Here is a 27,677-nt window from a genome sequence, read left to right on the forward strand (position 1 = left end):
TACACCACGTGGCTATCACCATGGTTACCCTTCCTTCTAGTCAGCAAAACAACAACAACCTCGCGCTGGCCTGCCACGTCATCAGGGCGGGACAGCGACATGACAGCGCACTTTCTACAGAGAGTCTAGCGTGACGTCATCGCCACGGGACAGAGAACGATGACAGCGCAGGTAGACCAGAGGATTTGTCTGGAACTTTCCGGGGCCGGGCCCGGTGGGAGGAGAGGACGGAGGATGACTCCGCAACTTAGGCCGGCGGTGAGTCAGCATGAGGGACGTGTATATATACCGAGAGCGGGAGGTCGGGGCCAAGAACTGCAGCAGCACGTCCGACAGGTAAGAGCTGAGCCATGTCTGTGCAACCATGCTGGGGGTTGTAGTCCCACCACGGCAGTAGAGGCGGTGATTTACAACTGTGGGGATTCTGTCTGTGTAATCTCTGTACCTGGGCTGAACATCTGGCCCCAGAATCATAGCAAAGGATGCAATGGGGGAAGTACAAAGATGGCAGCGCCTGGCTGCCATGGAAACCCATCGCCCCCCACCTTCCCCTTGATCTCCGTAGGAAGCCCCCTCCACTGTCTAACCGCTTAGATGCCATGGTCGCTGGAGCGTGGCATCTGAGGGGTTAAACAGCCGGGGTCAGCGTCGTATAACGCTCGCTGCGGATGGGGCTCATGCGCTTAAAGGGTAAGGTTCTGGGGTAAGTTTTAATGGTTGGGACCCTCACCAGTCAAGCGCTTTGCTGAGTGCTGCGCGCCTTCCGATTCACTCAGCATCTGCCAGCAGGTTCCAGCTGTGAAGTGTCTGGTCCTACTCGTCTCCATGGACGGTTAAAGGGGGGGGGGCTTTCCCTACCAACAAGATAAGGGGTAAGTATCTGATCGCTGGGGGTCCAACTGCTGGGACCCCCAGCGATCACAAGGAAGGAGGTGTCCAAGTGGTGGTGCCCAAGTGTGACCATCGCTCTGTCCACGTGTGAGAGCCGTACCATGGAAGGGAAAGGAGCAGTGACGCCTCCGTTCTCATCATCAGTGGGGGCCCCCCAGCCGTCAGAAACATATCCCCTATCCTCTGGTAAAACCCCTTTAAATCCATTTCTTCAATCAGCCATCTGTATGGACCCATGGTAGTGGGCCTTTACGGTTCTGATGGGCCCCACTGACTTCTCATAGGCCCATCAGGTTTCTATTGTTTTTTTTAATACTGAAAGTGTAGCTTAGTCAAAAAGCAACAGAAACCAGCGGCAATGTGAACAGAGCCGAAGAGCAAATTGTTGTGCCCTGTGAATTCATGTTTTTAATTTTCTTTACTTTACAGGAAATTCACCTTTCAAAGATTTTTACGGCTCTAAACAATGGAGCTTCCAGATTTAGGAAAACATTGCTCCGAAGTCACGTGCAAACAGCTAGGTATGGTGACCGTAGTGGCAGTAACATTTATTATTATTTCATGGGAAATCCAACACAGCAACATCGAAAGATGTCTGAAAAGCAAAGTACACCTTTTGGGGGCATCTTCATTAAAAATGTTCAGTCATTTCTAAGATACGGGGTTAAAAATCAGTCTGTTTGTAAACTGTCCCTTTCTGTTTTCTTTGAATCCTGTCATCTGACGGCTCATGTGTAGCTCTTATCTCCTGACTTCATAAACACTTATTTAAAGCATATTCTTATCGGTTTAATAAGAATTAAAGGGAACCTGTCACCTGGATTTTTTGTATAGAGCTGAGGACATGGGTTGCTAGATGGCCGCTAGCACATCCGCAATACCCAGTCCCCATAGCTCTGTGTCCTGTCTCTGACTCATCTCAGGTTAATTAGCATATGTATCAAATCAGTTTCTTTTACACAATAAAAGCACACAGAGCTATGGGGACTGGGTATTGCGGATGTGCTAGCGGCCATCTAACAGCCCATGTCCTCAGCTCTATACCCAAAATCCCAGTGACAGGTTCCCTTTAAGCTATAATGAGTGTTTATGAGGTCAGGAGATGATTATCGGACTGGTGGGGTTTCCGACCACAGGAACCTCTGTTCTTGGCATCAGTGGGGATCCCAGCAGTCGTACAAACACCCAACAATCGCATACATATCCCTTATCCTATGTATAAGGGATAAGTTAAAAAAATTGGCACTACCCCTTCAAAGGAAAGGGGTATTCCCACAGGATATGCCATATGGGCCCCCTCCTCTGAGACCTACCCCCCTATCTTCAGAACAGGGCTCTACCGACCCCCGACACACTCTGGCTACTTGTATGGGGGTTAGGCAAACCCCTCCCTCACACACGCACTTGGGCCACACTTGTAAAGGGGAACCTTCCTTCTTGGTGATGGATCTTCGCTCCTTCTCCTCCCGGCCTGCAATGCTCAGCTGCGCTCCCTCATTGAAGACCTTCAGCTTGATGCCGCCTGCAGCCAAATGCTGGCAGCAGTGACCGGAGCCCATTTTGTCATGACGTAAAGGGAGCCAGTCACCGCCGCAGATTGGCCGCAGGCGGCGTCAAACCAGGTTTTTTCAGTGAGCGGAGCGTCGCAGGCCGGGATGAGAAGGAGAGAGTATCCATCACTGGGAAGCAGGTAAGTAAGCTCCCCTTTACAGGTGTGGCCCCTCCTATTCTTGCACTACTCCTTTAAATCCTCATCAGTCCTCTGCTGCATGTGAGCTGGTTGCAGGCCATGTATATTGCTGCTACGGGGTATATGTGGTTATCTTGAAGTAACGCTATATATCCCAAGCATCAGTATCATTCATTAAAGGGGTTCTCCAGGCTTTTAATATTGATGATCGGCGGGGGTCCAACACCCGGCACCCCCTCCGATCAGCTGTATGAAGGGAAGGTGCGTGCATGCCGTCTCCTGTCTCTCTTCCTGCTTGCCATAGACCTAGCAGAGGCGAACAGGAAGAGAGACCGGAGACGGCATGCACGCACCTTCCCTTCATACAGCTGATCGGCAGGGTGTCGGTTAGGTCATAAATATTAAAAGCCCGGGGAACCCCTTTAAGATGTCTTGCAGTGGTTATTATATGGGGGAGGGGTACTACTGCTGAAACGTCCTGTATAATCAGCAGTTATTTCTGGGGTGAAGCAGTGGGTCAGGAAATACTTCCTTAGGGGGATTGGATCGGGAGGGGAGACTGTCTTGTTATAGGAAGAAAATGTAACTCTTTGTACCAAAACTTTTCTTTGTAGATTTCCTCCCTATGACGTGTGATGCTTGCGAGGATGTTTTTTGTAAGGACCACATAACCTATGACCAACATAAGTGTTCTTCTGCTTACAAGAAGGTAAGATATGATGCCCTGCATGGATACGATTACCTCGCAGGGGCAGGGGGGCAGTACAAGGTGGCAAAGAAAGATGATTCACGTGGAGCAGTTAATAAGACGAGTCTTCAACCTATGGCTCCCAGCCTGGGCAGAGTGATTTCTCACCAGCTGCAGAGCTACAAGCAGAAACCTCTGCCATTAAAGGGGTTGTCTCATCATGGACAATGAGGGCATATCGCTAGGATTTGCCCCCATTGTCTTACAGGTGCGGGTCCCACCACTGGGACCTGCACCTATATCGAGAACAGAGCACCGCAAGGTGGTGGCTGGAAGACTCCGGTCTGGCCACCACCAAGCCGGCTCCCATAGAAGTGAATATGAGCGTACCGCGCATGCGCGGCCCCTGCTCCCATTCATTTCTATGGGGCCGACGGAAATAGCCGAGCCAGCGCTCGGCTATTTTCACCGACCCAATATAAAATGAATGGAGGGCGGCTGCGCAAGCGCAGTGCGCCCTCCTTCACTTGCTGGGCCCCGTTCTCGATATAGGTGCAGGTCCCAGCAGTGGGACCCGCACCTATAAGACAATGGGGGCATATCCTAGCGATATGCTCCCATTGTCCATGATGAGTCAACCCCTCTAAAGGGATTGTCTCGGCACAGAGAAATAGGGGGAATGTGTTAGACATTGGATAACCCCCCCCCCCTTTAATCGGAGAGCTTTCATGGCGAACCCCTTGGCAAGCCCCTAATTTTGTCAGGTTGAAATTCAGCTGGTATCCGCTGCTGTATAAAAGTAGTATTACATGGCAGCAATTAAAAGGAGAGGCCACCCATGTCCAGAGTGAGAACCACTGCACGTTGCGCCTCTGTCGTCCATTTGCCCTAACAGGCAAGTTGTCCTGATGTGACATTCCCTTTAAATATGAGTATCTATATGGCCACAAGGTGGCAGTATAAGGATTGAAATACCAGCTGATATACTACGTAATAAACATAAATAATGATTTCGGACAAACTGTTGCTATCACAGCACATAGATGTGTATGATCTTCAGCGCTTTATTAAAGGGGTTGTCCTATAGCTAAAAAAAAATTGAGGGGTGACCAGGCATAAAAATAATAAGAAAAAAAGCCTCTCCACTCACCTGTTTGGAGCCTCCTGGTTCCAGTGCTGCAGTTTCCAATCCCTGCAGGATCAGACGTGTGATATGCCATCTACATGTACTACATTCACCGCTGCCAGGGAGTCGGTGGTCTCAGCGGTGACATGTCAGGAGCCGCGTGTGACCATTGAGACTCGGCGGACACATGCTGCTCCTGCACAGGACAAACACTTTGCAATAGTTTATTAAAAAATGTAAAAAAAAAAAAAAAAGAAATAGTAAGAAAAAAGGTTAAAAATTATTTAAAAATATGTTTTTATTAAAGTGATATAACATTAAAAGTATGTAAACTCCCAAAAATGATTCCTGTCCTGATCCTGCAGAAAGAAAGGGCGCACTACAGCCCAAAAAATGATGTTCTGTCTGAATGCGGTGAGGTGGAAGACAAACAGTCTATCGGTGGCAGTGCCAGGAGTTGGACCCTTGCCAATTTGATATTGATGACCTATAGGATAGGAAATCGGTATCAAATTCCTGGCGAGCCCCTTTAACTGTAACCTGCTTTACGCTTTTCACTCTGCTCTCTCCATGTTTTTGTTACGTTAAACCCACCGGCCGCTGATAATGACCGATCATTTTCTCTAGAAAGTTAGACATCTGTCCTCTGTACTTATTGTCTGCGTTCCTTCCCTCTCTTTTAGGATGTGCAAGTCCCTGTTTGTCCACTGTGTGGCGCCCCAGTACCAGTAAAGAGAGGAGAACTGGCAGACGTTGCAGTTGGACAGCACATTGACAGAAACTGCAGTTTTGAGCCTTCTAAGCGGAAACAGAAGGTACTGATGAGATGTCCGGAGCTGTGGCTGAGCTTGAGTACTCCTTGGCTTATTTTCTGACAGGCAGCTGTATGACTTAGATATCTACATTTATCGTCTTACATAGAGGATTTTTTCCTTAGGGAGCATTCACACGACCGAGTGAAGCCCGTGTTGTGGACCGCAAATTGCGGTCCGCTAAGCACGGGCACCTGTCGTGTGGCAGCCGTATAGGGATCCCTCCGTTCCGCAAAAAGATAGAGCAGGGTACGGAACGGAACCTCGGAAAGCACGCCGTAGTGCTTCCGTAAGGTTCCGTTCCGCATCTCCGGATTTGCGGACCCATTGAAATGAATGGGTCCGCATCCGTGATGCGGAATGCCCACGGAACGGTGCCCGTGTATTGCGGATCCGCAAATGCGGTCCGCAATACGGGCACGGGCTTCACACGGTCGTGTGAATGCTCCCTAAATCATCAGTTATCCACTATCTACAGAATAGATAAGTGATTTGTATGAAGCGGTAGCGCACATGCACGACCGCCAGTGCTTTCAAAAGGGAACATTGGATCTCCATTCTTGTGATCGCTGGGGGTCCAACCTGTTGGACCACCACAAAATGGCCATTAATGACCTCTCCTGGGAATACCCTTTTAAAGAGGACCTTTCATGCATTTTCTTTTGTTTTGTTTATTCAAGTACCTTTATTGGGGGATATGCTCCGCTGATGCTGCCATCCTTTTTCTTTTTTTCAAATGCCCCGCTGTGCCCCCCTGCCCCTTATATTACTGAGCATCGGTACAGGGAGTAGGAGATGCCAGGGTTTCTCAGTGGACGTCTCATGCTCCCTAGCTGTGACGCTCTCCTCTGTGATTGGGCCAGGGAGAAGGAGACGCCCACTGAGAAACTTTGGCGTCTCCTCCTCCCTGTACCGATGCTCAGTATTAACATATTGGGCGCGAAAACTACAGGAGGGCGCAGCGGGGCAAGCAAGGGGTATTTAAAAAAAAAAAAAGAACACAGATGGCAGCATCAACAGAGGCTACCCCGCAAGTAAAGGTACTTAATTAAACAAAATAAAATTCCTTTGAATTGATATATTGTACTATGTCTAGTGCAGGGCTTGATGGGGCGGTATTCTTTGGATGCCATGCACCAGTCCAGCCGTCACACAGTGTAGCAAGTTGCTAGAGTTATTCTTATAATTGGTTCATTGACTTTCCCCTTTTATTAGGTTATTAAAATCCTATTAATCTATTTCTTAGTTTTATGTGTGGTGGAGGAAAGCAGAGGGACAGCTCAGGTGGCAGCTGTACAGGTTGTCCCCAGCTTTCCCACTGAATCGTTGCTTATCGGTAGATCTGTTCATTAATAATGTAAATTGCTACAATGATTTCTAAATGATCATTTTTATTCTCAATTGCCTGAAGATTTTTAAAAATCGATGCCATAAACCAGGATGCAAGAAGAAAGAGCTGATGAAGATTGAATGCGACCAGTGTCACAGTAACTTCTGCCTTTCTCACAGACATCCATTGGATCACGACTGCCAGTCAAAAGGGCAGGCCCTGTCTAAGGCTGGGTAATTCTTTTACACCTTGTTCTCGGGGTGGGTGGTGTGTGTCTCACCTCTTCTCACTATGACTGGAGTTTCACTATGCGTTTCCTCCTTGCAGATATGCCGCCTTGATAAGATCTCAGAAGACTTCAGAGCAAAACAGAGCAGCCATCGCTTTTCCCTTTAAGGCACAGGAGGCAAAGCCGCCTGGATGGTGCAGAGATATAGGTGAAAGGTAATGTCATTTGGTAGCATAGTGTTATGCAGATATTGTTGCTGGCCCCTCTGCACACACTGTACATCAGCTTAATGCGGACATGCCATCGCCTTCTCTTCACGTGAATGGGATTGTGGTGCGATCCCCTCCAAAGCAATTAGTGCAAGAGTGCATCTTGGCAGGGAAAGACTGTGGCATCTCTAAGCCTCCAGCTTGATGGTGTAGACCGCTGTCCAGTATGATCGTCGTACAGCATGGCGATTGCAGGGAGCGCGGGACCCTACACTCTCCTACCTGAGCCATATGGGCGATACCAGGAGCCAGTGGGCAAATTACAGGAGCATAGGGCCGACTCGCAAACAACTCACCAGTTACCTCCAGCATGTGGCCATGCTTGCAATGGGAGGAGGGAGGAGTCTGTGAGTCCCACTCAAGACTTGCTGATATAGCCCAGGCTTCACAGGTGCACCTAAATGTGACCTGTAGATGGAAAACAGGCACATTTAAATAGGAGTTTATACACCTCCAGGAATCTATATATACAAACTAAGAAGACAGGTTGGCATCAGCAGGAGCTGCTCAAACCCACATGCAGTTGTGCATATATATAGGGGAGCAAATCCTGCACTTGTGGCCCGTTGCTAATGGCAATCCCCAGCAAAATGCATACAATGGAGGATGCCCGCGGCGAACCACAAGTACCACAATAGACATCCTACACAAGGTAACAAGTGCGGATGTGATAATTAATATAACAATATAACAAAACAATAACAAACATAGGTGCACTCTGCAGTCTCACTAATTCTCAAACTGATTTTAAAATTGAGAGATTAGTCAACATGTCCTACGGTGTAGAACATGTCTTAAGCAATTAGTGCAAGAGTGCATCTTGGCAGGGAAAGACTGTGGCATCTCTAAGCCTCCAGCTTGATGGTGTAGACCGCTGTCCAGTATGATCGTCGTACAGCATGGCGATTGCAGGGAGCTCCTGATTATTGGGGTGCTTGAGCGTTCGCAGTGTATTCCGTGGACTCCAGCACTCTGCTTTGAGCTGGAGCCGAAGCCGAACGATTGGGTCAGATCATGTACTTGACCCAACATTTTAATCTGTCACACATTCATTGAGTCCTAACATCTTGAAATGGCTGTTAAATAGGGGTTAAATCTGTGTGGGCAGGGAGAATATTTATTTAGTGTGCGAAAATAGTCTCTAATAAAAAGTGAGTTACTTCAAGCTTGCGGCTCACTGCATGCCGCCAACGCGTCCACAAAGGAAGAAGATGAGGCTCACACAAGATCTTTGCTTAAAAGTGAAAGCTGCTGCAGTGAATATCACTTCTCTAGCGCTTTATCTATAATCCCCTGAACTGTGAACCGAGGCTACCTTCCCTGAGCGTCCTCCCGTAGCTTCTTTAGTCCGGACTCGCGCATCCAGATTCCAGACATTGTTAGTGTTTTCTGTGTTTGAGAGAACACAAATGTAATGTCTTAAAGGGGACCTGTCTGCATGAAAATGCAATGTAAGCTACAGGCAGCATGTTATAGAGCAGAATGATTTATAGTTTTATGGGAGAAGATTCAGTGTAACTTGTATTTTAATTTATTTTAATTCCCGTTCATTCTGAATGCTGAAGTCAAGGAGGTGGTCCTATCAGTGATTGACAGCTATCTCTGTATACACAGTCATAGAGGGAAGGCTGTCAGTCACTGATAGGACCATCTCCTCATAGAGGGAAGGCTGTCAGTCACTGATAGGACCGTCTCCTCATAGAGGGAAGGCTGTCAGTCACTGATAGGACCGTCTCCTCATAGAGGGAAGGCTGTCAATCACTGATAGGACCTCCTCCTCATAGAGAGAAGGCTGTCAATCACTGATAGGATCGTCTCCTCATAGAGGGAAGGCTGTCAATCACAGATAGGACCTCCTCATAGAGGGAGAAGGCTGTCAGTCACTGATAGGACCGCCTCCTCATAGAGGGAAGGCTGTCAATCACTGATAGGACCGCCTCCTCATAGAGGGAAGGCTGTCAATCACTGATAGGACCACCTCCTCATAGAGAGAAGGCTGTCAATCACTGATAGGACCGCCTCCTCAGAGGGAAGGCTGTCAATCACTGATAGGACCGCCTCCTCAGAGGGAAGGCTGTCAGTCACTGATAGGACCACCTCCTCATAGAGTGAAGGCTGTCAGTCACTGATAGGACCACCTCCTCATAGAGGGAAGGCTGTCAGTCACTGATAGGACCACCTCCTCATAGAGGGAAGGCTGTCAGTCACTGATAGGACCACCTCCTCATAGAGGGAAGGCTGTCAGTCACTGATAGGACCTCCTCCTCATAGAGGGAAGGCTGTCAGTCACTGATAGGACCGTCTCCTCATAGAGGGAAGGCTGTCAGTCACTGATAGGACCGTCTCCTCATAGAGGGAAGGCTGTCAATCACTGATAGGACCTCCTCCTCATAGAGAGAAGGCTGTCAATCACTGATAGGATCGTCTCCTCATAGAGGGAAGGCTGTCAATCACAGATAGGACCTCCTCATAGAGGGAGAAGGCTGTCAGTCACTGATAGGACCGCCTCCTCATAGAGGGAAGGCTGTCAATCACTGATAGGACCGTCTCCTCATAGAGGGAAGGCTGTCAATCACTGATAGGACCGCCTCCTCATAGAGGGAAGGCTGTCAATCACTGATAGGACCACCTCCTCATAGAGAGAAGGCTGTCAATCACTGATAGGACCGCCTCCTCAGAGGGAAGGCTGTCAGTCACTGATAGGACCACCTCCTCATAGAGGGAAGGCTGTCAGTCACTGATAGGACCACCTCCTCATAGAGGGAAGGCTGTCAGTCACTGATAGGACCACCTCCTCATAGAGGGAAGGCTGTCAGTCACTGATAGGATCGTCTCCTCATAGAGGGAAGGCTGTCAATCACAGATAGGACCTCCTCATAGAGGGAGAAGGCTGTCAGTCACTGATAGGACCACCTTCTTGATGTCAAAGCCCAGAATGAGCAGGAATTTAAATGAATGAAATACAAGTTATACTAAGTCTTTTCCCATAAAACTATTTAGCAATCTGCTCAGCTCCTCCTGCTCTATAACATGCTACCTTCAGCTCAGACACCAAGTTCAACACCTTCGGAGGCAATTTTTGTTTGATTGCATGTTACTCATTTTTAGCTAAAATTCATATTTTCAATTGGCCTTTATTAAAAATATTGAGCAGTTCTGCCACAAAGGGTTAACTGTTTTCTAGCTGTGTGACTGGTACTTTCACTTTCACTTTGTGAAGGTCATCTAATAAACCTTATCGCTTAACTACTAAGAGGTCCTAAACACTTATTTAACTCTTATCAATAAGATAAGAACTGAACAATAATGAGTGTTTATAAGGTCATAGATGAGGAGCCCGTCAGCTCCCCAACTGACGGAAAAGAGAGAAAATCCAGAGGCTGCTACTAGAGCACCTCAGCTCTGTACAGAAAAAAAGGGCTCCATATTTTTAATAAAGACCAATTGAATTTTTTTTTTTAGCTCTAAATGAGTACAATGCAATCATAAAAGTACTTACCCCCAAAGGTGTACATAGCTTTTAAATGTATAACACCATTTCACATTAGCTTGCTCTGATGTGCTTCCTTTTTACATTTCTTCTGTCCAGCAGCCCTCCAGTGACCTCTGCAGAACCCGTGATATCTGATTTTGGCCTGCACAACGGATTGGTAAGCTTTTACACATTCTGATATACATTCTGCTGCGTGGTGGTGTCTCTTTCCAAAAGAGTGGTGTTTGTCTTTCTAGTAAAAGTGGGCTATATTCTAACATACAAGATGTACAAAAGGGGTAGAAATGAAAGACTGGAAGTGGGTATTACTTAAAGGGGGTTTTCTACCGTTTAGATATTGCTTACTTATCCTCTGGATAGCTTGTTATTATCTAGCCATCTGTCTAGGATTCCAGAAACAACGATTTTGGCCTGGTTATTAGCGGGATTGTCCAGGATTTTGATATTGGTAGCCTATTCTCAGGATCAGTTTGGGGGGAAAGGGGGCTCTCGTCTCCGTCCACTGCACAATGGACAGAGCTGTGTAGTTCCGATGCTGACTTCTTGCACTAACGCTACAACTAAAATGCTGATCGGCAGGTTATCAGATCTCCACCAATTTGATATTGGCCATCAATATCAACCACTTAAGGGGTTTCCAGGATTTTAGGACTTATTTGTATAGTAATAACGGTATTATTCCATTAAAAAAATAAAATAAAAATACAAGCTCATGTTGGAAAGGAGAACACTTGTTAGTCGTGGTACTGTTCACAAGTGTAAGATTATTTGTCAAAGATTTTATCACGGATTCTGTTCTGAAATCCGAGTTAAAACTGATGAGTCTGCATCCATACATGCAAATGGGTTTACATGTTTGGCTTTGGCTTTTCCATGCAAAAACATGGGGGATTGACAAGGGGGGCTACCCCTTCTGCAGGCGCTCAAATCCAGCGTGTGAACTCATGGTAAATTACTGAATGAAAGACCTACTCCAAGAACCAATGCCAGTTGCCTAAATTCTGAAACGCGTAGTTGTCCAAATATCTAACATGAAAATCCTACTTCTCTTCTAGAGTGAAGAAGAAGCTCTGCAGAGGGCACTAGAGCTGTCAATTCTGGAAGCTGGAATAAACAACCTGCTGACTCTCAGGCAAGTGTGATAGAGATAGTGAAGGTTTAATTCTCTTAAAGGGTTTCTACCATCAGAATTACTGTTATGTAGCTGACTGACATTAGCAATGCGTTAATGTCAGCACTACATAACAGTATGTTTTTGACATTTCTCCCTGCAGCCGTTCTGATAAAATAAGCACTTTTATAATATGCTAATGAGCCTCTAGGTGCTATGTGGGCGTAAAATCAGCACCTAGAGGCTCCGTCTACTCACCCTTTATCCCGCCCAGGTCCCCTGTTCTGCCCGCCCAGCTCCTCTTGATTGATGGCACGGTTCGCTGCATCGTTGGCAAAATCCTGCGCCTGCGCCGTTCACTTCTGTATTTGGCGCAGATGCAGTGAGGAATCCGGCACCAGGAGCGCATCATTCACTCACTGCGTCTGCGTCGAATACAGAAGTGAACGGCGCAGGATTTAGTCAACGATGCAGCGAACCATGCCATCAATCTAGGAGCAGGGCGGGCAGAACAGGGGACCTGGGCGGGATAAAGGGTGAGTAGACGGAGCCTCTAGGTGCTGATTTTACGCCCACATAGCACCTAGACAGTAGTTCTGATGGTAGAACCCCCTTAAAGGAGTTGTCCTGTTTCCTATATTGATGACCTATGCTCAGGATAGGTCATCAATATCAAATCTGCGGGGGTCCGACTACTCGTACTCCCACTGATCTGCTGTCTGAAAAGAACGCAGCGCTGCATTCTTTTCACTGTGTACCTGCTCGTCGTCGACATTGCAGCTGCGAACTGGTGTAATTACTACTACGCCATCTCATTCACTTGAATGGGACGGAGAGTAACTATAACTGCTTTTTCCCATGCAAGTGAATGGGACGGAGGAGCTGTAATTATACCGCCCACCGCTGCAGTACTCGTACGAGCATTGCATTCTCTTCAAACAGCAGATTGGCGGGGGTGCTGGGAATCTGATCCCTGCCGATCTGATATAGATGACCCATCCTGAGGATAGGTCATCAATATAGGAAACCGGACAACCCCTTTAGGGCTCTTTCACACGAGCATGTGCAGTCCGGAAATCACACTCCGTTTGTAAGCGTGATCCTCTGTTCTGGTCACTGCTTGTCTTGCAGGAGCGCAAGGCATTACACGGATTTATAATTCTGTGGGCCTCTGCATGACCTTACGTCTACAGAATCGTAGCATAGCTTTATGTCAGTATGATCCTGTAAAAGGTCAAGCAAAGGCACATAGCATTAAAAAATCAGTATGATGCAGTGCGCTCCTGCAAGACGAGCAGTGTCCAGGAGAGGATTGCGCTCACACACGGAGCTTGACTTCTGGACTGCAAACACTCGGTTTAAAGAACCCTTAAAGTGATTGTAAGGCACAGACATGTTTTTGTGCAGTATAAATCCCATATCAATCCAAACCTGTTTGTAAATTAGACCCTTCACCCATTTTAATCAAGTGGGTGCCATTGCCTTGTGTGTGTGTGTGTGTGAGGGTGCTGAAGACCTAGAGGCAATTTTGCCAGCTAGACACACATAGAGAGACATGGCTGTGTTTGATGCTGGGCTTGTCTGCTTGGAGTGAGAATAGTAAAGGCGGCTGCTTTATTGACTATTTGGACACCGAGGTGAAGGTACATTTTGAGTTTACAACCTCTTGAAGGCCTCTTTCACACGCACAATACGGATTGTGTCAGAATCTGTTCAGGGAAAAACTGATGCAGGCAAGTTTAATTTTAAAAAAAATCAGCAATTTTGCTCAGTGTTTCTGTTTTCCGTGTGGATTGTATTCAGATTGCATGCGGTTTTGACGTGCGTGAAAAAGACTCAAGAATAACAATCTGCATCGCTTAGCAACTTGAACTGTGAAGAACACATTAGATCCGGATGCCTTCCGTTTTTCACGCAAACCTCATTCACTTCTATGGAGCCAGAGCTGCGTGAAAAGTGCACAATATAGAACATGCTGTATTTTATTTTATTTTTCCCCGAATGCAAAGATAATGCATGAAAAATTACTCTCATGTACACAGATTCATTGGAATGAATAGGTCAGGATTCCGTCCGGATTCTATGTGTTTGCTACATGCTTCGCGTCTGGACGGAAAACTCTTCCATGTGAAAGAGCCCCAAGGGATGGCCTGTAGATATGCCATGATGTTATAACATAGAAACACCCCTATAAGCCTCTTGCTGAGTACAGGATATAATGTATTGCATGCCCTCCAATAATTTGGCCGATATGACTAGTAAAGTGATCTTACAGGCAATCTTTAGGTTGGGAGAAGAAGTGAATCTAGGGAACTGTCCAAGGATTTTGTAGTGAGGTAAGCCATCCTTCAGCGGAGAGTTGTCTGCGTATTACACACTGCTTTCAGTTGAAATTGCAGATTTTGCAAACCCTGCCATTTGGTAGCAAGAAACCAGCAGAATTCTGCCTTTAGCTTTAGACATAAATTGAGAAGAAGACACTCGTCTACCTAAAGTGTTTATAAAGTCAGGCTCTGCTCACATGTGCATCAGAGGCAAAGGGTGCACATTGCATATTTTTGGTGGGAAGAGTCACTGGGGTCTGATGGCTGCCGCTGTCCGTTGTAACAGCTCTGACGTCAACAGATCCTTACACCTCTTTTTAAGTAACTGCAGAATGTTGTCAATTGCTGGAATTTATATATATTTTTTTAAAGGGGTTATCAATAAAATGCCTCCCCTACTGCCCGGGTCCCTCCCGCTGTGATTCTTCTTACCTTGCTCCCCGACTCCTGCATCACTTCTTATACCGGCACAACCGCAGCTGCATCTTCCTGTCGCGCGGATAACAACATCCGGTGACGGGGGGAGCAGCCAATAGCAGGCCGTGACCGGAACGAGCCTCCATGGCATCGCGGGTGACGCTAGGGAGGCTCGTCCCCGTCATGGCCTGCTATTGGTTGCTTCCCCCCCCCGTCACTGGATGTTTTCATCCGTGCGACAGGGAGATGCAGCGGCGCCATGTGCCAGAAGCGACGCAGGAGCTGGGGGGGGCCCGGGCAGTAGGGGAGGCATTTTAGGGGTTGGATAACCCCTTTAAGTAATTTAGCTTCTGTAATTTGCCATTTGTCATTTTAGTGTATATATATTTTATTTTTTCAGAAATCCAACCATCAACACGATAAAGACCGGCAGCCAGTGAAAGCTTCTCATCAGTGCTGATAATGGACTACAAATGAGCTGGTTTTCCCCATCACTGAACATCCAGACTGGACACTTTATAAATGTATCAAGGATGACACGACAGCGGGAGCCTAAGACCACCACTAGAAATCACTTTTTTTCTTTGCTGTTATTTATTATAATGTTTCTATATACTATATATTTCTCTATCAACTGTGGGCTGTAAATATGGCTGGCAATATCCAGTAAAGAATTTTAATTTTGTAATGATTTGTCTTTTTCTCATACCTATCATAACTCCTAATCGTGTTTAGTCTTCAGGCAAAGCATATCAGGAGCCATTTATTAAGACCGGCGTTTTAGACGCCGGTCTTAATAAAGCCCTATGGCTGGTGGTGGTTCCACCGGAGTTATGAAGAGCCGTCACCTGCGCCTGAAATCCGGCGTATTTCAGATTCATAAATGACCCCCATAGTTTAGTGTCCTGACTTGCCTTTACAACGTAGACCTTATAAAAGTCATCTAGGACGTTCATGTAATGCAGAATGTTGCATCCTAGGCCATACCTATTTCCTGCTAAGTCCTGCCCCCTTTTCAAGCAAGCCCAAAAAAAAGTATAGAAACCCTAATTGCGCCAAAGTTCCAGACCTCATTTTACCATCAGTGAGCTGGCGCAACGAATGTAGGTTCGGCTACAGGAGGCCCTAGATGATAAAATCCGGCGAGAGGTTGACTTTTTCCGGATCCTTGATCATCCTCACCTGGGAGATCCACCATGGTTCACCATGACCCACGCTTTCCAGGACGTCCCTCCATGACAGCACCCACTGGAGGATGTCCTATTGGACCTCTGTAGGGACAGGAAGCGAGAGAGGTTAAAAGGCCCCTCCCCACCCCTCATACCAGTGTTCTTCCTGTCCCTACAGTGATAGGAGCAGAGAGGAGTTTCCCTGCTTTTTTAGTGGGGAGAGATATGGGCCGAGGCTGGTCGGGGGGCTTGTGCCTCTCCTCTTCAGCCTCAGATGGGGCCCGAAGCTAGCACCTCTCGGGGAAGAGGTCCCCTAGCATTCCCGGTACCTGTATCCTGAAGCCGCGGTATGGGGACGCTGTTGCCGCTTCTCCTGCGGGAGCTCTGGGCACAGTATCGACTCCGGCGCTTCTCTGATGACGCGACGCGTCACGTCCCACGTGACCGGAAGTGACGCGAGGAAGCCGGAAGCAGCTGGCGTCGCGCATCCATGCTGGAGGCCTCGGGATTCTGGGGCCTCACATGTGGGGTCGATTCTCCTAGGATGAGTCCCCCAGAAGAGGAGGCGGAGCCGAGCGGTATCGAGGGGGGCCGGGCGGTAAGTCCATTTAAAGTAGTGATGTATTCTGCATGCAGCACACATCATGGAGGCCCAGGTATCTGCGAAGCTAGACGCCACTGCAGACCCCCTTGTCCAGGGAAATGTAAGTGAGGTCCTACATAGTTGGGGTTACTCTGACAGGCCCTGTTTCTATATCTTTCTCTCCCCCTTCTGTTAAGGTGGAAAGAGAACCAGGTCACAAACCGCACGGTGACTCCAAGAAGAGACCAAAGAAATGCGGGACCTGCGCCAAGAAGCTGGCGGAGTCATACAAGAAGGCCCTATGCACTGATTGTTTGGCAAAAATATTAAAGGAGGAGCAACCATCCTTTCTGGCAGAATTAAGGGCAATAGTGAGGGAGGAGATACAGGCGGCAGGAGCAAGTCAGCCCCCGTCCCTTCCAGTCCCCTCTTCTCTGCCGGTCCCCTCTTCCCCACCGGCGAAACGTTCTAGAGTACAGGTGGACTCTGACTCAGAGGAAGAACCAACGTACTATTCGGACGAATTGGAAGAAGATCAGACCCCTTCCTTATCAGAGGAACCTAGGAGATTCCGGTTTTCGGCTGAAGATCTAGACCCACTCTTGACAGCTGTTAGACAAACAATGGCGGTAGAGGAAGAGGAGCAGACGCGCACCATACAGGACGAGAATAAACTTTGTGCAATCCCTTTTACTGGGTCCTATCTTTTTGGTTAGGTCCTTGACTCCATCCTAGAAAGTGCGGCTGACAAAAAGAAAGGCTTCCCAGAGGAAAAAGTAAAGAAACCTCAGCCCTTTCGGAAACCCTCCAAACAGTTTCCAACCTCTCAGAGGGGAAAAGGTAAGACGGGGAGATGGAGCTACCCCAAAGGAGGTAGAGGAAGGGGTTTCTTGTTTAACCCATCTTCCAACACAGACAAACAATGACGTCAGGCCAGTCGGGGGCAGACTCAGTTTGTTCTGGGAGGCCTGGACTCGGGTCTCTCAGAATCACTGGATTCTCAGTACAATCCGAGAGGGAGTGAAAATAGAGTTCCGCAGTCCACCCCCGTGGAGATTCCTGATAACAAATTTTCAGTCCACAGAGCAAAAGAATCAGTTATGTCTCGACATAAGAAAACTGTTAAATCTAAAAGCAATAATACAGGTCCCAGTGGAACAAAAAGGCCTGGGTCATTATTCAAGACTTTTCCAGGTAAAAAAGCCGGATGGCTCGTTCAGGACGATCATCAATCTGAAGTCCCTGAACAGGTCTGTAGTCTACCACAGATTCAAAATGGAATCTATAAAGTCATCAATCCCCCTGATATCAGTAGGAGATCTCTTATGCACAATGGATTTAAAGGATGCATACTATCACATCCCAGTACATCCACTCCACCAGCAGTACCTCAGGTTTGCAATCAACCAGGGGGGCACGATTCTCCATTATCAGTTCCAGTGCCTACCCTTCGGAATATCCTCGGCTCCTCGGATTTTCACGAAGGTGATTACAGAAATAGTGGCATACCTGAGACAGCAGCAAATAAGGATCATCCCGTATCTAGACGATTTCCTTCTAATCGCAGAGACAAAGCAAGGTCTTCTAGACAATGTCCAACAGACCCTGGCCCTCTTCAAAGATTTAGGTTGGATAATAAATTATGCCAAGTCGGACCTAGTTCCGAGTACCAGGAAACAGTTCTTGGGTGTCATCTTAGACTCGGAGAGACAGCATTCCTTTCTTCCGCTACTAAAACAGGAAAGGATAAGGGAAAAGATAAGAGCCTTTCAGAGAAGAAGGGACCATACCCTAAGAGAATCTATGCAGGTTCTCGGGTTAATGACATCTTGCATATCGGTCATTCCATGGGCTCAGTACCATTCCAGATTACTACAGAGCTCAATTCTGAGTGCATGGGACAAAAACCATCGGTCCTTAAACTCAAGAATAATCCTATCAAGTCAAAGTCTAGATTCTCTATCCTGGTGGACCAACCCCAAAAACCTAAGGAAGGGGGTCGCCTGGAATCTTTCTCCATTTATAGTAGTTACTACAGATGCAAGCCAGTGGGGCTGGGGGGCCCATCTAAGAGATCAATTCCTTCAGGGGAAATGGTCAGATCTCGACAGTCGCAGATCCTCGAATTTCAGAGAGCTGAAAGCTGTTTGGGAGACCCTGAAGAGGGCAGAACAAACACTCTCCGGCCACCACATCAAGATCCTATCGGACAATGTGACGACGGTATGCTACCTGAAGCGTCAGGGAGGAACCAGGAACCCTCATCTTCAGGGATTATCAGACCAAATATTTGGTTGGGCAGAGGAAAAGGTGCTCTCAGTTTCAGCAGTCCATCTAAGAGGAGTAGAAACCTCCACTGCCGACTTCCTAAGCAGACACACGCTCAACCCGGGAGAATGGTCTTTAAACAAGGAAGTGTTTCAGCAGATCTGTCATCAGTGGGGACTCCCGCAAGTAGACCTCTTTGCGGCAAGAGAAAACACCAAATTAAACAAATATTTTTCTCTGAATCCAAGGGACAACCCGCTGGGGGTAGACGCCCTGTCCCAGGATTGGGATATGGATCTGGGGTACGCCTTCCCTCCATTCCCCCTGATTCCAGCGGTCCTAAAAAAGCTGAGGTCAAGCTCAGTGACTCTCATTCTGATAGCTCCGGCATGGCCAAAGAGGGCCTGGTTTCCTTTGCTGAAGGAGATGGTGATAGGAGATCCGTTACCCCTTCCGAGAAGGAAGGACCTTCTCCTACAAGGACCCCTGGAACATCCAAACCTCGACAGACTACAGTTAACAGCCTGGATCCTGAAAGGCAGATCCTAAGGAAAAAGGGTCTGTCAGAGAAGGTAATTTCTACCCTACAACAAAGCCGCAAACCTATAACCTCAGCCATTTATATTTAAAAATTTGGAAAAAATTTACCTCATGGCTGTCACAAACACATCCTGGGGTTTCTGACCCATCTATAGGCTACATTCTGGATTTCCTGCAGTTGGGGTTTGATTTGGGTTTAAAACCCAGTACCCTCAAGGTCCAGATTTCAGCCTTGAGTTGTTTTCTGGACACCTCCTTAGCAGAGCACAGATGGATAAAAAGATTTATTAAATCTACTTCCAGAATGAGACCTACTATTAGGCAGACGGTACCACCTTGGGACCTTAATATAGTCTTAGAAAGTCTATGTAATCCCCCGTTTGAACCAATTGAGCAGTTATCTGATTACTCTCTCTTAAGACCATCTTTCTGCTAGCAATTACCACAGCACGCAGAATAGGGGAGATTCAGGCCATATCTAAAAGTGTTGGACGACCGGATTATTTTAAAATTGGATCCATCCTTTCTTCCAAAGGTTGTCTCTTCGTTCCATAGAAATCAGGAAATAATTCTTCCTTCCTTTTGTACCTCTCCCAAAAATGTGCAGGAAGAAAAGTTCCATTGTCTGGACGTAAGGAGATCCGTGTTAGCCTACCTACAAAAAACGGATTCGTGGAGAAAATCTTCAAACCTTTTTATCTTGTTCGGAGGAAAGAACAAGGGCAATAAGGCCTCAAAACAGACTTTAGCTCGTTGGATCAGAGAAGCGGTTCAACAAGCCTACGTGCTAAAAGGACTACCATGTCCATTGTCCATTAAAGCCCATTCCACCAGAGCGGTGGCAACCTCTTGGGCAGAAAAAGCAGAAGCCTCAATTGAACAAATTTGCAGGGCTGCTACTTGGTCCAGTTTCACTACCTTTGTCAGGCACTATAGACTGGACTCTCTTACCAACCAGGACCTAGGCTTTGGCCGTAAGGTTTTTCAGGCAGTGGTCCCCCCCTAATTATTAAGCTGGTAGTTCTCCAGTGGGTGCTGTCATGGAGGGACGTCCTGGAAACTAAGATTTAGTCTTACCGGTAAACGGTTTTCCAGGAGTCCGACATGACAGCACCCGTTAATACCCCCCCCCCCTTTTTTTGTTTTTGGATTTTGTTTCTGGGATCCATGCATGTATACATTATACATATATATACTTGTATGCAGAATTTCCAATGTGAAGTTAACATGGAGGTTCAAATAAAACAGTTTGGATCCTATCTGGTGTAGTAATTTGGAAAAACACTGGTATGAGGGGTGGGGAGGGGCCTTTTAACCTCTCTTGCTTCCTGTCCCTACAGAGGTCCAATAGGACATCCTCCAGTGGGTGCTGTCATGTCGGACTCCTGGAAAACCGTTTACCGGTAAGACTAAATCTTAGTTTTGGCTTCCTTCAAGATGATGAATCAGCGTAGGAGATTCTGGTCAGTCGGCGGTCCATCGAGAGAATCTGGTTTGTGGTGGGTGTGACTTACCTATCTAAGCCACTGACATCCCACCAGAACACCAGAGAAGACAACACGGCATCATACCCTACATGCTACCCTGGAAGCTGCCTGAGGTTCAGAGAAGTCAGGCCTAGGAGGCTTACTGCTACAGTCAGTACTGCCGCCAATTTGTCTCCACCTATGGAGCCCATTTGAGTCTCCTATGACCAGCCAGTAACCGTGCCAAATCCTGCTGTAAGAGAGTGCTGCAAGCCCCAGAGGAGAGGAGGACGGGAGTGGTAGTGGTAATCCTCACACCGATGCCCCTTTCTTCCATTGGGTCACACCCTGATGGTGGTTGAGGTGCCCTTGGTGTTATGAGTGTTGTACGGGTGCAAGGCAGGAGGTGTAGGGTGCAATGGCTGGCGAATAGTGCTGGAGTCAGTAACCAGGCCAGTTGTAGAAAATAGATAAGTCTTTACTAAAGTGCAGAATAAGAGTAGTACATCAAACAGTATCAAAACACAGTTCCAAACAATTTTTAGTGCAAATCTTCCCAGATATCAATGTATATAAAGACTGATGGGGATTGCAGTACTCCTTTCCTCTATCTCTCCAAAGTCTCTTTCTGCAGAATCTAGGGATGGCAATATTATTCTTGCAGTGGTGACTGTAATTCCCAGCTGAGGGTTACAGGATTAAGCTACAGCTGACCAGGATCTTATCTAAGGTGTGAAGGGTGTATTAGCAATGTCCTTCTCACTAGAGGCTAATTAGCATATTATAAAAGTTATATTTCTGGAGTAATGGGGCATAGATAAAAGTAGGAATAGACTAGTTAGGTTCAGCTGACATTCGCACATTGCTAATGTCAGCTAGTTTAATAGGGTTAATTCTGGTGACAGAATCCCTTTAAACAGCAAATCCCTTACTGACTGCCTCCAGTGCCTGGCCATGCAGATTCTGGACCTTCTAGTCCTTTCTTTTCTCTCTCTGGAGTACCGTGAAGTAGAGATGATTTCTCTCTGTGGATCTCTTAGGCCCCTTTCACACGGGCGAGTATTCCGCGCGGATGCGATGCGTGAGTTGAACGCATTGCACCCGCACTGAATACCAACCTATTCATTTCTATGGGGCTGTTCACATGAGCGGTGATTTTCACGCATCACTTGTGCGTTGCGTGAAAATGGCAGCATGCTCTATATTCTGCGTTTTTCACGCAATGCAGGCCCCATAGAAGTGAATGGGGTTGCGTGAAAGTCGCAAGCAAGTGCGGATGCGGTGCGATTTTCACGCATGGTTGCTAGGTGACAGTCTATTCACTGTATTATTTTCCCTTATAACATGGTTATAAGGTAAAATAATAGCATTCTGAATACAGAATGCTTAGTAGGTGATCAATTGAGGGTTAAAAAAAATTAACTCACCTTCTCCTCTTGTTCGCGTAGTTCCCGGTCTCTTCTTTACTTCTTAAAAGATGAACTACCGGCTAGGACCTGTGGTGACGTCAGATCACATGCTCCAATCACATGGTCCATCACCACGGTGATGTACCATGTGATTGGAGCATGTGATCTGACGTCACCAAAGGTCCTTTAGCCCACAGCTCATCATTAAAGAAGTAAAGAAGAGACCGGGAACTACGCGAACAAGAGGAGAAGGTGAGTTAATTTTTTTTTTTTTTTTAACCCTCAATTGATCACCTACTAAGCATTCTGTATTCAGAATGCTATTATTTTCCCTTATAACCATGTTATAAGGGAAAATAATAACATCTACACAACACCTAACCCAAACCTGAACTTCTGTGAAGAAGTTCGGGTTTGGGTACCAAACATGCGTGATTTTTCTCACGCGAGTGCAAAACGCATTACAATGTTTTGCACTCGAGCGGAAAAATCGCGGGTGTTCCCGCAACGCACCCACACATTTTCCCGCAACGCCCATGTGAAAGAGGCCTTAGAGATAGCGGTTCTTTGGGATGTAGGCCTAGTCCTCTGAGGACTATGTAACTTCTCCCACTTCATCAGCTAGAGGCCTCTTGCACACGTCCGTATGTATTTTGCAGTCCGCAAACAATGCGTTTGACGTCCGTATGCATTCCGTATTTTGCGGAACGGAACATCTGGCCCCTAATAGAACAGTACTATCCTTGTCCTTAATGCGGACAATAATAGGACATGTTCTATTTTTTTGTGGAACGGACATATGGAAACAGAATGCACATGGAGTAACTTCCGTTTTTTTGTGTGAACCCATTGAAGTGAATGGTTCCGCATACGGTCTGCAAAAAAAACGGAACGGACACGGAAAGAAAATACGTTCGTGTGCAAGAGGCCAGAAACTGTTTGACTGAACTAGGGACGGACCCAAGTCCAACTGCTAGCCTCCTACAGGGGCAGAGTCAGGATTTTTAACCCCAACTGATCCATACAAAGTCATACTGAGTATCTAATACATCAATACATCAAATAGCATGAAATAATATTACATAATGAAATAACTATGCAAGTATCCTATTCTGGGGGTCCTACACATGCATGTTGTGGAAATGCCGCAGAGTTTCACTTCTGATTTCAAATCTTCCAACAGCACAAACTGATTTAATTGTGGATATCTATGCAAAGTTTCTTCTGGAGCAATGACAAGATGTGTGAACCCTAAAGGCTGGCCATACACATTATATAGCTGACAGCTATTCCTCCCTGCCCTCCTCATACGCAGGCTTATTGGGCTTGATGGAGCACGTATGTGTTCTCTATAGAGAGAGGAGAGTAAGCCGCTGTAAGCCCCTCTAGTGTGACGGCTTATGTCCCTTGAGAGCCAAATGATCAGGCATGTTGAAATCCAACTGCCCGATCCGGCTTTCACCTCCAATCAGCCGTCAGGAGAGAGTTGGGAGGCTCCCGTACACATTACCTGGTTGGCCAGTCCCATCAAAATCAGCTGGTTCAGCCGACAATTATCTAATGTGTATGGCCACCTAAGTCAGAATGGTCTACCTCATCTAACGTCCACTTTTCCCTTCAGTCCTTGGGCAAGCTATTCATATTCAAATCCACCCTTGGATTGTAAAATTGAGCAGTTTTTTACCCAAAGTAGTTAGATCACCGTCTATGGCATGGTTATAGGCTGTGCCTTCCCTTATGGAGATTTGTCAAAACCAGGGATGCCCAACTTGCAGCCCTTCAGCTATTGTAAAACTTCAACTCCCACCATGCCCTGCTGTAGGCTGATAGCTATAGGTTGTCCAGGCATGCTGGGAGTTGTAGTTTTGCAACAGCTGGAGGGCCGTAGGTTGGGCATCCCTGGAAACTAATGCAGGAGAAAGGTTGGCCCCTTTAAAAATAAGATCCAGAATCTCTATAATCTCTGTTTTCCATTGGATAGTGTTGGATAAATCTTCAATATATCTGAGATCTGGCTTCGACAAACTTGCTCTTCCATATGACTTCATACTCGGCAAAAAAATAGACAAGCAAAACAATAGCTCTGTTCACACTACAGCTGGGGTCTATTTTTGAGCAGATCCCATTGACTTGACCAATGGGGTAAATCTTGTTTTTTGTTGGCGGTCTAGTATTCTTGGTGGCATCAATGGCTTTATAGACTACTCTGTTCTCAAGGTCAAAAGTACCAGAACCGCAGATGCATTCTTGGACATTTTCACTGGACAGACCTATGCATTGGGCGATGTAGTCTAATATGCAACAAAATGGGCGTTTCTTATTCTTTTAAGGCCATTTTCTGATGTTCCACTCTTTGGAGCTCAAATGTTGGTACGTATAATGATGGAGAGCAAAAAATTGAACAGAGCCTACCATATGTGATCTTCCATTGCATGAGGAACCTACACTCACCTAAAGAAATATTAGGAACACCATACTAATACGGTGTTGAACCCCCTTTTGCCTTCAGAACTGCCTTAATTCTACGTGGCATTGATTCAACAAGGTGCTGATAGCATTCTTTAGAAATGTTGGCCCATATTGATAGGATAGCATCTTGCAGTTGATGGAGATTTGAGGGATGCACATCCAGGGCACGAAGCTCCCGTTCCACCACATCCCAAAGATGCTCTATTGGGTTGAGATCTGGTGACTGTGGGGCCATTTTAGTACAGTGAACTCATTGTCATGTTCAAGAAACCAATTTGAAATGATTTGAGCTTTGTGACATGGTGCATTATCCTGCTGGAAGTAGCCATCAGAGGATGGATACATGTTCTCATTCTGTTTACGCCAAATTCGGACTCTACCATTTGAATGTCTCAACAGAAATCGAGACTCATCAGACCAGGCAACATTTTTCCAGTCTTCAACAGTCCAATTTTGGTGAGCTCGTGCAAATTGTAGCCTCTTTTTCCTATTTGTAGTGGAGATGAGTGGTACCCGGTGGGGTCTTCTGCTGTTGTAGCCCATCCGCCTAAAGGTTGTGCGTGTTGTGGCTTCACAAATGCTTTGCTGCAGACCTCGGTTGTAACGAGTGGTTATTTCAGTCAACGTTGCTCTTCTATCAGCTTGAATCAGTCGGCCCATTCTCCTCTGACCTCCAGCATCCACAAGGCATTTTCGCCCACAGGACTGCCCCATACTGGATGTTTTTCCCTTTTCACACCATTCTTTGTAAACCCTAGAAATGGTTGTGCGTTAAAATCCCAGTAACTGAGCAGATTGTGAAATACTCAGAGCGGCCCGTCTGGCACCAACAACCATGCCACGCTCAAAATTGCTTCAATCACCTTTCTTTCCCATTCTGACATTCAGTTAGGAGTTTAGGAGATTGTCTTGACCAGGAGCACCCCCCTAAATGCATTGAAGCAACTGCCATGTGATTGGTTGACTAGATAATTGCATTAATGAGAAATAGAACAGGTGTTCCTAATAATCTTTAGGTGAGTGTATGTCTCTTTAGCACTTGCAGAAATGTTATAGCTAAAATTCATGAATAAACAGCCGATCCCTATGGTGCCTCTACTGACTGATGGGACGCAAGATGAACTGTCTTCCTCATCATGCCTCAGCCTTGTAAGGACGATATGTCCAGGCTATTCTTTGGAGATCTTCCACAGAGCATCCATCAGAACGATGACTAGGACATCCCACCTCCGGTAAGATCTCAGAAGATGGAAGACGTGTCTCTTGTGTTTGAAAACCCCATAATATATTTCCTGTGGTCAGATTTTCAAAAGCTCCCATCTCTGGGGTGGAGGAGTCATTTAAAATATCGTGAAACGTGCTGCAGATAGAAGAGTCGATGCTCGGTAGATGAGATGCATCTTCATTTTCTGAGACGACTTCATAGACTGAAAAGATTCTGTCTTCTTTTTCTTGTGAGCAAAGTTCAAAAGAAACGACGACAACTTCATTCTCCGGCTCAAGTGTATATTTTTCTAATGTACAGTTTTCTCTGATATTGTACTTAACCTTGATCTTCTGCCTCTGTTGGTCTGCCTGAGGCTTCCCATGGGCTTTGGAAACGTTCTTCAGACAACCTCCACTGAAAAAAGTTTTTTTTTAAATGACTTTAGATTTAAAGAGGAGCTGTCCCCTCTCCTGTCTGTTTTAGTAATTACTTGCATTCCCCATGTAATAACAATTCTGAGGTATCTGTTCTTATGTCTCTATGCTGTGTCATTCCTTTATTATTCCTGCTAGAAGTTATGGATTAATAACTGGCAGTTTTTTAATAATGAAGGTCCTGATGGATGTAACAAGTTAGAGGTGTGTCCATGCACAGTCTGAAACTGGCAACACTGATTGGATAGAGTCAGACTGTACAGGGAAACACCCTCAACTGGTAACTCCCATCTGGACCTTCATTGCAAACTGCTAGCAATTCATTCATAGCGTTAGTAGGAATAATAGAGGAATGGCACGACATAGAGTCATAACAATAGATGTTCCAGAATTATTACATGCGGAATGCAAATAGTAAAACAGACATGTTTTAAGGGGACTGCATTCCTCTACAAACAGCACCACTCATGGCTATGACTGGTATTGCAGCTCAGGTATTGACACCGAGTTGCAATACTAGAAATGGCCCATGGAGAATAGTGGCGCTGTTTCTGGAGGAAAGCAGCCAGGTTTTTCTTAATCTCATAAACCCCTTTAAAGGTACAGTATGGAATCAACACTTACCACGGGTTTGCTGATTTGGATGTTTCATTGGAAGTGCCATGTTGATTCTAAATTACTAATATGGTAATACCATTAGATCAGCATACAGGGCGCCGTCATAAAATGTCAGAACTTGGTGGTAATGGCCTCTGTGCACAATGCAATATCACCAAAGGTACGGGTTTCAATAGGTTCCTTCTCACCCTCTCAAAAGTGAGATCATAATTGGACAAGAGCACCATATGGCATAAGATGACATCATCATACCTTAGATGTGATCATGTGATCATCTAAATCATTGTTCCCTAAGCCTGTGGCTCTCCAGATGTTGTAAAACTGCAACTCCCATCAGGCCCGGACAGCCTGCAGCTGTTAGAGCATGATAGGAGTTGAGGTTTTGCAACAGGGGAGTATACTTTTGTGGAGGCATAAGTGTGCTCAAACTTTGGCAAACAATGGCCATATGCCATAAACGCTTAAGTTCCCAACCTTTGTTCCACCAGGTGAGGTTACCTGTAGCTGCTGTATCTCCGAGGTGGGACCCCAATCTATCAGACATAGTTGGGAAAGACCCTCTAACACAAACTTAGCTCTGCTATATCAGCACGTGTCTCTGTCTCCTGATATCGGCTCACCTGTATCACCGTGCTCAAGCTGCTCTTTGCAGGATCGGGGATTTTATCCCACCATTGTTTTTTCCACCTACATTTGGAGACAAGATGGTCATTGTATAACAGGAAGACTTCGAATACACTTGTGTCTCCAAACTCACTAATACAAAGTAATGCAAGACAGTAAAGCTGGGCTGTGATTAGCTGAATGGTAGAAATTTCATTGTTCCCATGTTCCTATCTGTAGGCAGCATGTTACAGAGCAGGGGATGCTGAGCAGATTGATATATGGCTTAATGGGAATAAAGTCAGCATAACTTGTATTTTACTCATTTAAATCCCAGCTAATAGTGGGTTTAGGAGTCCAGTGGGCGGTCCTTCTCAGTGATTGACAGTCCACCCTGTCAATCACCGGTAGGACTGCCCACTACCAGATAGCAGTGTATAGATTTAGGCAAGGATGGGAGTTTTGGCCCTCTTTGTACACTATCTGGCTAAAGTCTCTCTCATCAGAATCTATGGCGGGTAATAGGACTCT

The 27,677-nt window shown here is 46.3% G+C and overlaps 2 protein-coding genes across 5 annotated transcripts in view; one reads left to right on the forward strand and one right to left on the reverse strand.

The window, feature by feature from the left end:
• The first annotated feature begins 124 nt into the window (after positions 1–124).
• Positions 125–15,062, forward strand: ZFAND2A (zinc finger AN1-type containing 2A). Of its 3 annotated transcripts, none has more exons than XM_040441610.1 (9): positions 125–258; positions 1,321–1,412; positions 3,196–3,290; positions 5,079–5,210; positions 6,619–6,770; positions 6,865–6,981; positions 10,625–10,685; positions 11,584–11,660; positions 14,781–15,062. In XM_040441610.1, exons 2-9 carry the CDS (start codon positions 1,358–1,360, stop codon positions 14,818–14,820), a joined length of 729 nt encoding a protein of 242 aa, XP_040297544.1. In that variant the 5' UTR covers positions 125–258; positions 1,321–1,357; the 3' UTR covers positions 14,821–15,062. The 3 variants fall into 3 exon arrangements, with proteins under 3 accessions (XP_040297544.1, XP_040297547.1, XP_040297545.1); XM_040441613.1 differs by having other exon boundaries at positions 10,628–10,685; XM_040441611.1 differs by having other exon boundaries at positions 190–336.
• A 10,269-nt stretch (positions 15,063–25,331) lies between these two features.
• The window catches only part of LOC121008876, an 85,950-nt gene continuing 83,604 nt past the window's right edge, over positions 25,332–27,677 (reverse strand). For both annotated transcript variants that reach the window (XM_040441609.1, XM_040441608.1), the window contains 3 exons: positions 27,164–27,230; positions 26,550–26,596; positions 25,332–25,905 (listed from right to left, as the gene is read on the reverse strand). In XM_040441609.1, the coding sequence (XP_040297543.1) occupies positions 25,419–25,905; positions 26,550–26,596; positions 27,164–27,230 (601 nt within the window). In that variant the 3' untranslated portion in view covers positions 25,332–25,418. The remainder of the gene's footprint in view (positions 25,906–26,549; positions 26,597–27,163; positions 27,231–27,677) is intronic.

Source organism: Bufo bufo, chromosome 7 (genome assembly GCF_905171765.1).
Source record: "Bufo bufo chromosome 7, aBufBuf1.1, whole genome shotgun sequence".
NCBI lineage: Eukaryota > Metazoa > Chordata > Amphibia > Anura > Bufonidae > Bufo > Bufo bufo.